At 43.3% G+C, this 15,711-nt stretch overlaps 2 protein-coding genes across 4 annotated transcripts in view; one reads left to right on the forward strand and one right to left on the reverse strand.

Moving 5' to 3' along the window:
• LRRC2 (leucine rich repeat containing 2) overlaps positions 1-8,679 on the forward strand; it is a 39,590-nt gene extending 30,911 nt beyond the window's left edge. For all 3 annotated transcript variants that reach the window (XM_065933870.1, XM_065933868.1, XM_065933869.1), the window contains one exon: positions 2,489-8,679. In XM_065933870.1, coding sequence (XP_065789942.1) covers positions 2,489-2,659 — 171 coding nt within the window. In that variant the 3' untranslated portion in view covers positions 2,660-8,679. The remainder of the gene's footprint in view (positions 1-2,488) is intronic.
• Positions 8,680-9,644: 965 nt separating this feature from the next.
• Positions 9,645-12,237, reverse strand: RTP3 (receptor transporter protein 3). Its single transcript, XM_065935046.1, has 2 exons — positions 12,083-12,237; positions 9,645-10,365 (listed from the first exon to the last, which is right to left on the reverse strand). Exons 1-2 carry the CDS (start codon positions 12,235-12,237, stop codon positions 9,645-9,647), a joined length of 876 nt encoding a protein of 291 aa, XP_065791118.1.
• Between the last annotated feature and the right edge of the window lie 3,474 nt (positions 12,238-15,711).

The raw sequence follows: 15,711 nt of genomic DNA on the forward strand, positions 1-15,711 counted from the left end.
TCCTAACCCAGGGATTGAACCCACATCCCTTACATTTCCATTGGCAGGCTGGTTCTTTACCACTAGTACCACCTGGCCGATTAGTAAGTAGGTGCATTTAGTTTTGGTTTCCCATAACTAAATGATACAGAGGAAACAGGGTGGTCACAGTACCTCAAGAAAGGGTGGAAGTGTTTTTCCCAGTGGCTGTTTTCAAAGTGTTCCAGAAGCCTTAGAGCCCCTTCCTCCTGTCAGAAACATAGACTCAAGGAAAGGCATCAATTAGTCTTTGCTCCTCTTTTTTGCTGCCTCTTTTCTTTTTTTTTTCCTTTTCTGAGTGTGGGTGCCCACAAGTTATCTTTTTTTTGATAAGCTGGGTGCAGACCTGAATGAAAGATGTCATGCATGTGGATTTAGGGAGGATGTAGCCCTGGCTCTGTGACTCTGAAGACATCACTTGTGGACAGGTTCCCTCAGTCACTCTCAGAAAGTATCATACATGTGAGCTTACTGCTCCCTTGTTAGTAGGAATCTGAAGATGATAAGTCACAGTCAGGTATTCAAGTATCTCATGACATTAATGAAAAATACCATTTATTGGCAAAGTAAAATTTTTCCAGTTAAAATAAGAATATTTCTATACAGTTATCTCTCATGTGTTCATCCATCCTTAATCCTGAATCCTGAAATCTTATGAAATAAATTATAAATTTATATTAAACATGAAACTGAAATACCAGAACCATTTATTTGTCAAAATTTATCTTTGGGTTGTATAATTTTCCTCTTGCAGAAAACTTTCTTGTATTTTATTCATTTGTTCATAATTCTGTTATAGTGTTATTATAAAAATGTAAGAATGGATTAGAGAAAATAGGTATTAATCTTTCCATCTATGTGGCCAGCAATAAAAATGGTTTGATTTTAAAAGTTAACTTTAGTGATAATAGGTTTTGAATTCATTTGTTTATTTCTGAATAATTATAATTCTATCCTTTATATGGGCTTCCTGGTGGCTCAGAGGTAAAAGAATCTGCCTGCAATGCAGGAGATGCAGAAGATGTGGGTTCGAATCCCTGGGTAGGGAAGGTCTCCTGGAGAAGGAAGTGGCAACCCACTCCAGTATTCTTGCCTGGGATATCTCATGAACAGAGGAGCCTGGTGGGCTACAGTCAGTAGGGTCGCAAAGAGTCAGACATGAATGAGCAACTGAGCATGCACGCACACACTCACACATCCTTCATATATTCATATTAGGTTGAACTAAACGATATTGCCAATATTCAGCTGTGTTTGACCTACAAAAATGGTGATTTCTTAATAGATCAACCTAGATGTGGTTGGACATATGCTTTGACTTTTTTTAAGTTTCTTTCTTCTTCATCGTGCTGTCTTCTCTCTTTTCTCTCCTTCCCTTTCAGGTTAATGTCTGAGTTAGAGAGTTCATCACTGTAAGGGAAAGAACATAGATTTAGTGGGACTTCCTTGGTGGCCGAGTGGTTAAGACTTTGCCTTCCAATGCAGGGGGTGAGGGTTCAATCCCTGGTTAGGGAACTAAGATCCCACATGCCGCAGGGTGCAGCCAAAATAAATAAATAAATAAATAAATTTGTTTTAAAAAGTAGATTTAGTGAGTCTGTGTGGATGTCCAACCTTGTACGATTCAAGAATGTTGAAGAAGTGAGGCCTCTCCCTGGTCCTCACACTTTAGTGAACATGAGATCAGCTACATGAGAGTTTTTGAGTCATCAGGTCTGGAGTGAGGCCTGAGAATGTGCATTTCTAACAAGTTCCCAGGTGATACTGATGCTTTGAGTCTGAGAACCATTGGCATAGACTGGCCTTTGAAAAAAGTTGGCTGTGAAGAGAGAAAGAGTATGCAGTAACCAGTGGGAAGAGCAATAATGATAAATTATTAATAAGATGGTGCTTGGTTTAGGAATAGCCCAGACTTCTCTTATAAACCATATTCCCTTATACCTGGCATCTATAGTTCTTGGCCATATATTTCTATTTTATCAACTTTTATTATTTTAGGCTCATACAATTTCCAGTATGTTGACGTAGCTTGTGTAAGGTGGTTGGAAAGATTGCAAAAGAATGAGAATTAGTAATAAGTTTATCTTCAGGACTTCCCTGGTGGTCCCGTGGTTAAGAATCCACCTTCCAAGGCAGGGGACACAGGTTTGATACCTGGTTGAGGAACTAAATCCTATATGACACAGAGCAACTAAACTTGCATGCTGCAACAAAGACACAGTGCAGAAAAGAATATATATAAATTTAAAAATTAAAAATCAATCTTAAATAATGCATTCTTCTTTCTATCTTGAGTCTAAATATCTCTAAAGCATGACTATACATTTGTCGTGATTGACTTAATGGTGATAAATAAATGCATTTATCTCTATACTTGGAGTATGAAATGGCAGTGATTTGCATTTTGATGTAGTTACACTTCATAATAAGATGTGGAATGGTTGAGTATATTTTTTTCTTTTTGTTGCAGAATCTGTTCCCAGCTATACCACTAAAGTATCTTTCAGCCTTCAGCTTTGATGCCATCCATCAGAAGACTACAGAATCTTCTGACCTGTGGAGAATATACAGAATCCTGACCTGTGGAGCTATAAATCTTCCTGTTGTGGGTTGTCATAGAGGAATAATGGCTTGGGCTTAATGGCAAAGTCTAGAAACCACTGTCATAGTTGTTAGGAAAAATGATTTTCAAATTTCAAATATGTGAATACCTCTGTGGACTGGAGAATCGATAAATCGGTTTATATATTGATATTTAAAGGTTCATTTGCATTTACTTGTTTCCAAATAATACACATTTAATGTTTTAGAAAATGTGTTATTTTTTAAAATTATCACTTAAAAGACCAAATTTTGAAGTTGACTGCATTGTTTTCAGAGATCCAGGGATAAAGGGGTATTGAAAAGAGTATTTATATTGAACTAATCAGATGAGAGTTAATTTTGTTATTTTGAAAGAATTTTAATGCATCATTTCTTTTACTGAGGATGTTTTCCTTGAGTTTATACAAATTGCTATTTTCATGTGTTTTAAGTTGTATTTTACCGAGTTTAGGCTTTCAGGAAAGACTTTAGGTATAATCTGGGCCTTGAAGGTAGAAAGACGGGCTGGATTGTCTGCCCAGGCATTGGACTCAGATGGTGCCCCGGTGGCTCTAGTGGAGGATGTGTGGGCCTGGCTGATTATGGGAAGCCTGGTGGGGCCTACATGGATGGTCAGCCTGCCACGAGTGGGCCTCCTGGGGGTCCCAGGATGCATGCCAGAGCACGGAGCAGAGGCATTGCCTCCAGGGACCCATCCTCCAAGATGGTCATATGAGGTAGCAGGAATGACTAGTCCACACTGATGAGGAGTCCCTCTCAAGGCTTCCCTGCAGGTGCCTCAGGAAGGCTTTGCTCACGGGTGAGCCACTGTGGTCCAGAGAGAGCAAAGGAGACTGAGTTTCCATTGGCAAAGAAGGAGTTCATTAGAGGGCTTTGAACTTTGGTATCACATGATAGGATTTGGAGAAATTATACAGATATCTATTTTTATACTATTATCTTGGGCTAAAATAAACAAGATTGTGAATATGTTGAAGATAAGTTTAAACAAGTAACTTTTGTGACTAAGATGGAAAAATTGTGTATATTCATATATGTTTATATCAATCCACTCCTCTGTGGTCTAGCCGAGCGCTATCCAATAGAACTTTCTGCTGTGAAGGAAGCGCTCTGCGTCTGTGCTGTCTAATTTAGTAACTGACAGATGTATGCGCTTCTTGGGCTCTTGAACAATGTCTGGTGTGACTGAAGAAGAAATTTTTAATTACATTTAAATTGAAATAGTCAAAGGTAACTACCAGGCTGGACAGCGCAAGTCAAGTCAGTTGGGTTTTTCAAAAGTTAATCGGGACTAGAAATGAGCAAGTTTTATTTCTTTATCTGAAGAACCAAAGTGGTTAATACTGACACTCAGTATTTCGTCTTCATAGGTTTAATCATACTTCTAAATATTTTATCCTCGACAGATATAAAGCAGGCAGAACAGTCTAAAGCCATGCAGTAATGGTCCCATAGAGCATTGCTTCAACCTAAAGGCAAACTCTGAGAGGTAGGTTAAGAGATGAAAAGAGCAGGAGAATCTCTTTTCTCAGTTAAATGAGAAGTCACTTTAATTGAACCTCAAGCAGTTGTGTTTTTATTTATAGCACTTTAAAAATATAATGCAAGTTTATCAGTTGTACTATGTGAATGACTTTGGGATTTTATTTCACGCCACAGTATATGTTACATAACAGCCAAATGGAAAATATATCTCAAAAGGGGGGAAATGAGGGCTTTCACATAAATTGACTGTCCATAACTCATGTAAAATTTATTTCAATAAAACCAGTCTTGTGCAAAAAAGACCCTTATATCAATCTTACATAAAAATAACTGGAAAAGTATTGAATACAGTGATATGTAATTATTTCATATTACATAACATCCCATAATGTTTCTTATGTTTAATAACACAACTAAAGAAATATAGACTAAATATGAGGCTTGTAGAAATACTCTTTACTCATATAAATGTAAAAATGCAGAAAGATTCTAAAGTAGAGTAAGCATCTTAGTGGAAATAAGAGAGATCTGAACATTTTACATGATGCATATGGATTGACTCATAATTTGGAAAAGTAATTTACATAGACTATAGGTATGAATATTAAAGCAATATGAATGAAAGAAAATATAATTCTTGGGAGAAAAATGTTCTGGTTCCACAAGCTTATTATGATGCCCATTTTTCATATGTTGAAAGTAAAGGGGTAAAGACACTTGGTGAAATCATTGAGTAGTGCGTTTTAATTAATAACAAGACCTACACTCGATTCCTTGACTTTAGCTGTCTGGAATGACCGTTTGACATGCTTGCCGAACACCAGTTTAGGGTAACTTAGGGCTGTGAGGAGTCATCTCTGGATATCGGTTACTATCTTTCCCTCCTATTCTTTCCTGCCTTGGTGCATCTCCCTACTTTTGAGTGGAAAGAAAACTTAGATCTTTGAGTGATTTTTTAAAAAAATTGAAGCGTAGTTGATGTATGATGTTGTGTTAGTTATAGGTGTACAGCAAAGTGATTCAGTTATACATGTGTTCATTCTTTTTCAGATTCTTTATAGCTTATTACAGAATATTGAGTAGAGTTCCTGTGTTCTACGGTAGGTTATCTTTCTCATAGTGTATGTATGTTAACCCCAAGCTGCTAATTTATCCCTCCCCCCACATTTCCCCTTTGGTAACTGAAAGTTTGTTTTTGAAACCTGTAGAGTCTGTTTCTGTTTCATAAAGAAGTTCATTTGTATTGTTTTTAAAAATTAGATTCCACATATGAGTGATATATGTGATATTTGCCTTTCTGTCTGACTTAGTTCTCTTAGTTTGATGATCTCTAGGTCCATCCATGTTGCAGCAAATGGCATTATTTCATTCTTTTTTTATGGCTGAGTAATATTTCATTGTATACACATACCACATGTTTATACTTTCCTCTGTCAATGGACATTTAGATTGCTTCCATGTCTTGGGTGTTGTAAATAGTTCTCCTGGACGCACTGGGGTGCATGTATATTTTAGAAGTATGTTTTACATCAGATATATGTCCAGGAATGGGATTGCTGGATCATATGGTAGCTCTATTTTTGATTTTTTAGGGAAACACCATACTGTTTTCCAGCTTTCCTGGTGGTTCAGTGGTAAAGAATCTGCCTGCCAACGCAGGAGATGTGGGTTCAGTCTCAGGGTTGGGAAGATCCCCTAGAGAAGGAAATGGCAACCCACTCCAGTACTCTTGCCGGGAAACTCCCATGGACAGAGGGGCCTGGTAGACTACAGTCCATAGGATCACAAAGGGTCAAACATGACTGAGCGACCGAACACACACACTGTTCTCCACAGTGGCTGTGCCAATTTACATTCCCATCAACACTTTAGGAGGGTTCCCTTTTCTCCCCACGATTTCCAGCATTTATTGTTCGTAGATTTTTTTGATGATGTCACACTTTCTGACCCGTGTGATGTGATACCTCACTGAAGTTTTGACTTGCGTTTCTCTAATAATTAGTGATGTAGAACAGTTTGTCATGTGCTTTTTGGCCATCTGTGTGTCTTCTTAGTTATTGTCCTGCGGTGTACATAGATTTAAATGCTTATTTTACGGTATGTATATTGGTTTTATTTCTAAAAATTAGGAAATTACATCTAAGCTTTAAAATTTGAAATGGTGCCAAACTTTAGTGTTCGTAGGCAACTCAAATATCTCTGCTTAGAGTCTCCAGCTGTGTCATCAGAATGAAAATTTGAGATGCTTCTGTCATTTTATTGCAGTGTAATATACATTACAGAAGAAGAAAATAAGAAGTTGAGTAGAACTTAGCACCACTCATAATTCTTAGGAAAGAAAGTAGCAGAACCCTGGTACTGGGACCAAAGAAGATATGATGTTACATAGATGAACTTGCCTTGACTTGTGAAATTCACCAGGAGGACAGAGAGGACCCAAGGCTGAGCCTGCACCGGTAGAGGTGTGGCTTTGAGGGAAGGAGGGATACTGTCTGGGGTTAGGATTTCAGTCTTTACTAATCAGCTGCTACACCACAATCCATTTTCGCTTGTAACTGGTCAACCCCAGGTAGCTCCTGTAACTCAGGTACTAGTGATGAATTGGTCCAAAATAGATCTGGTTCTCACTGAGAGCGTGTTTATTCTTGTGACTTTCTGAATATATTTGGTAACCTCCTGAAGGGACCAGTAGTCAACACTGGAACTCAAGGAGCTAGGATTGCAAGGCCAGCTCTTTTACAAATACACTGTACTGTCCTGAGAAAAATCACTTCACTTTGGGGGAGTCTCATTTTCCCCACCTGCAAAAAATAGAGTTGGGGAAGACAATCTTTAAGGCTGATCCCCACTTTTAAGATTTAATGATTTGCCTTCCACTAGGAACCCCCTTTTTAAAAACAATTTTAATTAAAAAAATTTAATCTCATTTTTATTTTTGGCTGTGCTAGGTCTTTGTTGCTGCCCAGGCTTTTTCTCTGGTTGCGGTGCGCAGGTTTCTCACTGTGGGGGCTTCTCTTGTGGAACATGGGCTCTAGGGCACGCAAGCTTCAGAAGCTACGGCACGTGGGTGCAGTCATTGTGGCTCCTGGCTTCTAGAGCCCAGGCTCAATAGTTGTGGCACAGGAGCTTTAGCTGCTCTGAGGCGTATGGGATCTTCCCGGACCAGAGATCAAACCAGTGTGTCCTGAACTGGCAGGTGGATTCTTTACCACTGAGGCATCAGGGAAGCCCTGAACCCCTTTTTACGTTAATGATCCAGCATGCCTTCCCCACCTCACTGGTCACCCAGCTTCCGGGTGTTTATGGGCTGTGGGAGCCCCTCATTTCTCTTATATGCTTGTTTCTTAGGCTTGTATTTGTTCGGTCTTGTCCTGCTATTCATTTTAAGTCTAATAGCAGCTTGTCTAATACAGGTGGGTAGACTGTGCTCAAGTCTGTGAAAAATTTACCCACACACTTGTGTTGTGTTCCCAGTAGTTATCTCTGTGCTGACTTCTTACAAATATTATTTCTGATATTGCCTTGGAAGATTAAACTTACATCATAAAAAATTGCATTGTCTAGAAATGCAAATCAAAAATACTATAAGATATCACCTTACACCATTGATACGGTGATTACCTATTAAAAAAAACCCAGAAAATAAATGAAATAAATGTTGGCTAGAATGTGAAGAAATTGGAATCCTTATGTTGGGATTGTAAAATGGTGCGGTTACGGAACAGTTTGGAGGTTCCTCAAAAAATTAAAATAGAATTACCATATGATCTTGCAGTTCCACTTCTGAGTAAATATCCAAAAGAGTTGCAAGCAGAGTCTCAGATTTGTGCACCCAAGTTCACAGAAGCAGTAGTTCCAACATCCAAGAGGTGGAAGCAACCCAAGTGTCTATCAACAGATGACTGGATAAACAAAATATGCTACATACATAGAGTGGAATATTATTCAGCCCCACAAAGGAAGTGAAATCCTGTCAACATGGGTGAACTTGAGGGTATTATGCTAAGTGAAATGAACCAGTTACAAGAAGACAAACACTATATAATTCCACATATATGAGATACCTAGTCAGATTTAAAGAAACAGACAGAAGAATGTTGGTTAGCAGGACCCGGGGGAAGGAGAACCTGGGGAGTTGTTGTTTAATGGCTACAAAGCTTCAGTTTTGCAAAATGAAGTAGTTGTAGAGATTGCCCCGGAGGGAGCAGCCTGCAGGCTGGGGCTGGACCAGACCAACCCTGTGCTTGCAGAAATCACTGACATTGATGAGGGGGGCAGATGGATGGAGAAGGGGACAAGGGTAAGGGAAGAGGAGCATTTGCTGTAAATGACTTCTGCTTTCATTTTAGCCATGTAAACAGGAGGATTCCTATTTCTACAATTAAAAGAAAATGTGAGAATGAGTCTTAAAATAGTTCTCATTAATCAGAACAGCAAACTTGTACAAAAAACAACTGCATTTCAGAATCTTGCTGAGAATCCATGCACAGGCTTCCACCCTTGGTCCTTCAGAGGAGGGTCTCCCCAACCCTGATGATTTTGACTGTGCAACCCTATCAATGAGAAATTGAAAGAGGAATCGGGTGGAGAGGGAGGTGGGAGGGGGGATCGGGATGGGGAATACGTGTAACTCTATGACTGATTCATATCAATGTATGACAAAACCCACTGAAAAATAAAAAAAAAAAAAAAGAAATTGAACACACACGCCAAATGGCTGTGTATTTATTTATCACATCACTATCACATTCTACTAATAACATACATTACAAAACATGTGACAAGAAATAGTAAAGTACAAAGAATAAGTTAAATGGACCTTGGAAGGAAAACTGCTGACCATGGTGGAACTTTCTGCCTCACCCCTCAACTGTGTGTTAGCACCTCAGTGGAGAACTCTGACCTAGAACCCAGATTTTCAGGCAAATGCTTTGAACAGTAAACACCTCCACAGACTGACAACAGAGGATCTGTGCAAAATTTTCTGGTGAGAGGGGCCTGGGGTTTCATGAAATTTCCAAATGGTTCCATGGGCCATAAATGCCTCAGTCTCAGTTTTGTAGAGAATATGAAATTGCAGTGTTTTTTTTTTTTCCCCCATTGAGGTGAGCTTTACATTAAATTAACCACTTTAAAGCGAACAATGCAGTGGCATGTGGTGCATTCACAGTGTTATGCAGCCATCACTTCTAAAACATTTCTGTCACCCCCCCAAAAAAACATATAGATTATATAGTCATTCATCATTTCCCCTTTCCCCATCCTTTTTTTAAAATATAAATTTATTTTAATTGGAGGCTAATTACTTTACAATATTGTATTGGTTTTGCCATACATTGACATGAATCCGCCACGGGTGTACATGTGTTCCCCATCCTGAACCCCCCTCCTATCTTTTTCCCCATCCTTTGATTGGCATCCCCAAGTCTACTTCCTGTCTCTAGATTTACCTAATCTGAATATTTTGCATCAGTGGGATTATACAGTAGATGACTGTGTGTCTGATTTTTTAAACTCACTGATCACGCTTTTGAGGCTCAGATAGTGACTTTTACCACAATTACAGTTATGATGATGATTATAATTACAATTAAAATTAGGATAAAACAGCAGCAACGCATGCCTGTGCTCCTGGGATGCTGGGCTGGGTGGGGATAGAAGCTCTGATCGCAGGAGGAATCATGGTCTCTTCTCTCCCTCTGGAAACTGGTGTTTGTTCTTGGGCTCCAGGCAGTAGGGAGGCTCTCAGCTGCTGTGGGCTCAGGAAACCACGATCTGGGTAATACCTTCTTTTTCTTCACTGCCTCCCCGCTGGTGCTCCCACTCATGGGAGAAGGCATTTCAGCGGTGATCCCGAGGGTGGGTGAGCTTATTGTGGGAAATGACAGGGCTATGGGGGACTGCAAGGCCAGACCTATGTCATTCTGGACACAAAAGCCCTGCAGACATGCCTCGCAGTTGTCACTGTTATGTGGCCCTTTGAGAGCAACGTCCTTGATCATAGGACTCTTCACGAACTTAATTCCTTCTCTGTAGCATTTCTTCAGAATTTGCAACACCAGGTTGTTCAGGATCCTTGAGATGTTCTCTTCTGTGAACTGGGGAACCTCAAACGAAGGCTGGGAGCACTTCTGACATCTCTGGGCAAAGACTCTCATCTTCACCTGCCCCCTGGATTCCCCCTTACTCCAATGCATGTGGAAAAGGACCTGAACTTGGGCGGAGGCCCAATTTCGAGAGCACAAGGAGCACTGGAACCTAAGAAGACAGAAGACAAGGCCTGTTACTTGGCTCAATGTGCCCAAGTTGGGGGCTGTGTGGGAACGACACACAGAGACGTGATTTGATATGGGTCACGGATTAGCGGCGAAGAAATCCTGAGCCCCACATTCCTATCTCCATTGTGCCACTGACACGCAGTGTGACCCTCGGGTATGTTTGCCATGAAAGCAGCAAATCACAAACCCTTGAAGCTGGAAGGGACTTTGGGCAAATTCCAAGCCCAGTGCGATCATTTTAGAGATGAGGCACACCCTGGACTCGTGTCATGCCCGGAGACCCAGCAGGTGGAAGAGCCAAGACTGGAGCTCCAGTCTCTTGACCCCAAACCAAGGCTTCCTCACATGTAGATACAAGTGGATCAGAGGCTACGTGTGCAAGAGTCCCAAGAACCCTGAACTGAAATCCACAAATAGATACAAGTGGATGTGGATAAGTGCTGCAGTCTGAATGTTTGTGTACCCAAATTCCCATGTTGGGATCCTAACACCCAAGGTGATGGTGTTAGAAAGTGGAGCCTTTGGGAGGTGATTAAGATGTAAGGGCAGAGCCCTGGGGAATGAGATTAGTGCTCCTACAGAAGCAAGCCCGCAGAGCACCTTAGCTCCTTCTACCACGTAAGGACACAACAAGAAGCCTGTGGCCCAGAAGAGCAGCTGGCACCTTGATCTTGGACTTTCAGCCTCCAGACTGTAAGCAGTGAGCTGAGACTCTGCTCTGATGTTCCTGGCCTGGGAAAACATGCGCCACCAGGAGAGAAGATCTCTGCTTCCTCAGCCTGGACCCTCTCACGGAGAAGGGATTGAGCACGGCCCCAGCCCCAGAATAGAGTCCCAGGCCCCCACCCCCAATCCTTGAGGTTCCACTCTCCCAACTGGAAAAGAGAGGGCTAGACTTTGAATGACCTCAGAGGGTCCTATTTTAAAAAAGACTCCATCAGACTTCTGCAGTGGTGCAGTGGATAGGAATCCGCCTGCCAGTGCAGGGGTCATGGGTTCAGCCCCTGGTTGGGGAAGATCCCACAGGCCTCAGAGCATCTAAAGCCTGTGTACCACAACTGCTGAGTCCACATGCTGCAACTACTGACGCCCGCGTGCTTACAGCCTGTGCTCTGCAACAAGAGAGCCCACTGCAGCGAGAAGCCTGTACAAAAGCAGTGAAGACCCAGCACAGGCAAAAATAAATGAATAGGGAAAATTCAGTTTTAAAAAATTAAACTCCATCAGCTCGGAGTAGACAGGGGCAAGGTTTGCTGTGTGTTGCTCAGCTCCCCACTGCCCTCCGCCCCTTCTCTGAGGGGGTCTTAGCACACAGGGTCTCTCCCCCACAGACTCTGTGTTGGATCCCAGGTGTCCCCAAAGCAGGGAGCATGTGTCCTGAGCCGTGCTCATCCAGCTCTCGTGCAGTTGAGCGCAATAGCCTCCGTTCCTCCCCTTCTCTTTTCCTCCCTTCTTCTCACCCTTACCGCTCACAGCTTGTTTTTTCTCTCTCTGAGCATTAGCTCAGTCTTGCTTTCATTTTGCGGTTCAGTGTAATAAGGAAAAAATTTTTAATGAAGATAAAGCGTCTTGGATGATGGGCACCTTCCTGTAATCTCCAATTTACAAGCATGAGCAGAAGAAAAGTTACGAGAGTATGAAGTAAGAAGAAATGAGCAAGAATTTTCTGGAATATTACCATCGCACTCCCTACTCACCAGGCGAAGGTCCACTGCTGGTATTGTGCCCACCCTGGCTTCAGGATGTTAGGAAGAAGGCTTTTGTCCAGTGTGAGTTGCCACGTGTGCCACGGCTTCACCTCCCGAATTAATTCCTGGAACACTCGCTTCCACACCTTCATGTCCAGATCCATCTCTGCTGTCACAGTGAGCTGGGTGTGGCGGTGTCTCCCCGGCTCTGATGGATCTGGAGTGCGACGTGAGGTTTCCTACTTTAGAAGAGCTCAGATCCACTCTGTCCTCATGTCCCTGGACCGGGCTCCTGAACCAGATCTTTGCCTCAGGGACAAAGGTCAGTTGATTCTGGCTCAGTTTCAAGTACAGGACGTGGATCCACGGGGGATTTTAAAAGACACGGAATGTGTGGCTTCATCCAGCGAAACATTACCCCGGAGTTGCCCCGGACTCCGTCGGGAGGGGCAAGGCTCACCCTGACTCTGCTGTTTGCGCACCTTTAAGTGGGAACACACCTTTCTATCTCCAAAGCCCTGTTAGTGGTGGAGACAGGCTCAGTTGCCCTTTCTCATTCGAACATTTGAAAGTCCTTATCAACTGGGCTGCTGTCCTCAAAATCCGGGAGGAGAGACACAAAGCAAGACACAGCCCTCCAGGGCCCTCATTCGAATGCCTGTACCTCTGCATCCTTGCTCTTCTCCTCTACTTTCTTGCTGGTGCCAAGCCTCTGGGGGACGGTGTTTCACAGACACTAAGCATCCAAGCCTACTCTTCCACCCACTGCAGACAAAAGCTCCTGCAGTTCCTGTGCCCTGGAGATGAGGCTACAAGGTCCCCACGTGGGTGGGAGGGCATGGCCACACCCTGAGGTGATTCTCCCCTACTCAGGAGAGGCTTGGGGCCCTCTGAGACCCGAGATACCAGACCACAGAGCTCCCCACCTGCTCTGGTTTGAATATGGAGACCCTCAAAGTGGGCAAAAATACTGGAGTGGGTTGCCATTCCCTTCTCTAGGGGATCTTGCCAACCCAGGGATAGAACCCAGGTCTCCTGCCTTGCAGGCGGTTTCCTTACCATCTGAGCCACCAGGGAAGCCCCTTTGTCCTCTCTTGGAGCATCCTTATTTGTGTTTTGAGTTTTATTTTTCCATAATTCTGTTAACATTGCAAAAAAAAAAAAAAAGTGAAAAAGCAAACAACCATGATTTTTTATTTATTTGGCTACACCAGGTCTTGGGGCACACATAATCTTTTAATTGTGGCATGTGGGATCTAATTCCCTGACCAGAGATCGAACACAGGCCTCCTGCATTGGGAGCACAGAGTCTTAGCCTTTGGACCACCAGGGAAGTCCCCTATTATTTTTTTAATAAATGTTATCATTAAAACGTCTAACACAGCCCTCTGTGTTAAAGAAATTAAACAAGGACGAGGTGGTTGTGCTGCCTTGGTAGCCTTAGAAAGCAAAGTGAAACCTCAGCCAGAAGTAACACACTGGAATCCGAGAACATGAAACTGAAGAATGACCAGCCGCAAGCAGCCAAGTAGACTTTGTCATATTAGGCCACCGCCCAAGCTATAGCCAATCAGATAATTTCCTTTGTTTAGCTTCGGTGTCTCCTCTATAAAAGCCCCCAGCCCCTGTCCGAGGAGCACACCCAGCCATCTTCAGCTTAGAGCTGCCTGATTCCAGCTAATATATGCTCAAAATCTTGAAAATGTTGATGTGCCTCCGTTTATCTTTTAACATGTCTCTTCCCCAGTAGTATGCATGTGAGATCCATCCATGTCATGCCATGTCGCCATAATTTTTTGATTCTCCATCTTACATATTCCATTGGATGAAAATTGCAGTGTATTTGGCCACACCAATATTTGCTTAATTACAAATAATGGGAATGTGTGTATTCTTAAGATATGTTTTCTCATGCCTTTCTGTTGGTGTATGGTCAGGGTGTTCTCTTGCTCTCTGTACATCTTCTCTCCGACCAGTACCTACTTCACCTATACCCTGCTTACGTGACTGAACTTCCTACACTGTTGTCTCCACTCCAACTGCTGATTGTTCTTATCAACGGGGTGGTGAGGGGTGTGCCTCTCCATTGGTTTTCCTGGTGATTAATGAGCCCACCTGACGATCAATCTTCCCCCTGGGAGCAAACACTGTCACCACGTTCTGCCCACCTTCCACCACACATGCTGGGGTGTTGCTCCCAGATCTTGCTTCAGACAGGTAAGCTCCCCCATCCATTAAACTGCTGGTGTCTCTGTTCCTGACTCCAAGCTTTCTTTGGTATTGAGGTGGGGCAAGCACAGGCCTTGTAGGCCTGTGGAGTGCAGCCCACCAGTTGGGTAAATATACCAGTTTTTTTTTTTTTTTGGAAAGTTTATGAGTGTTTCAATTGCTCTAATCCTCACCAGCACTTGGATTTGTCCAGCCACCGGCCCAGGGGCACAGCCACCAGCCTGAGCCTGCATTTCTCATCTCACTGGCCTTGGTCCCAAGCGGCCATGATGGGGCAGCTTTATTAAATCAGGACACGTTTCCCTGGAGCCAAGGCTAACTGTCTCTCCCCTAGGGAGTCCTCCTAGGGTAGCAGAAGAGTTAATAAATAATCAATAATATAAGAGTAACTCTAAGGTATAAGGAAACTACATAGTATTATAGGGCTGAGGGAGAATGCCGAAGAGAGAACAAACTTGCAAGGGGTCTGGGTCTCCCTGGAGAAGGTGTGGTCAGTCCAGGGACAGCAGAGATGGCCACCAGGAGCCCTGGGGCCAGGAGGCCTTCTGAGTGCCTGACCCGTGTGGAGCCTTGCCCTGTGGCTGCAGCTCAGCGTGTGACCCTGGGCTTGGAGAGGAAGTCTGGGCCCCAGTTCAGAGCCACACAGGCTGCGCGGGGCTCCCGGGTCTCTGTGGACAGGCCTCTGGAAAAGGTCATCACCAGACCCAGGCTACAAATGGGCAGCCCAGACCTCCTGCGCTCAGTCCTACCCTGCCCTCCCCCCCGCCAGTGCTGGAAATGGCAGGACGCCTTTCTCCTGCTGTGTTCTTCCAGCTCCCCTACTGAGAAAGCTTACTGTCGTGCTCCCTCTAAAGGAGTTCCAGCTCAGAGCACGTGCTGACCGTGCATTCTGAGCTGGGAGGCAGTAAGCTGGTGACTGACACAAACTGTATACAAATGCATGACAGGACCCCATTGAAGCAGCTGACTGGGAAAGGGGCTGACCTGAATCACTGGAGCAAACAGTGTTTTGCCTGGAAATCATAAGGCTAAAGATGAAAGGAGTTGGAAAGAGTGTACTCTAATTATAACTGGTAAGCGTGTTTTCTAGAGGGCTGCAATTCCAAAATTGCCTCACAGGTGTGCTGGGATAGAACAAAGACGTAGATGGATCATAGAAGGTTGTTTGTACCGCAGGAGAGGGAAGTTACACACCAGGAAGGAAGGCTGGAGTGAATCCTGAGGACGGCTTAGATCGTCTGCAGCTCAGTACGCACTCAGCCGGGTAGATACAGAAATAATGTGAGTACATCTGTGCACGGGATTTACACGTGTTACCTTTACCTTTGGTTCCTCACTCTGGTGGGATGGGCCAGCAGCAGTAAGAACACCCGGTGTTAAGACTTTGGTTTCTGATTCTCATTGTCCAG

This window comes from Muntiacus reevesi, chromosome 4 (assembly GCF_963930625.1).
Source record: "Muntiacus reevesi chromosome 4, mMunRee1.1, whole genome shotgun sequence".
Lineage (NCBI taxonomy): Eukaryota > Metazoa > Chordata > Mammalia > Artiodactyla > Cervidae > Muntiacus > Muntiacus reevesi.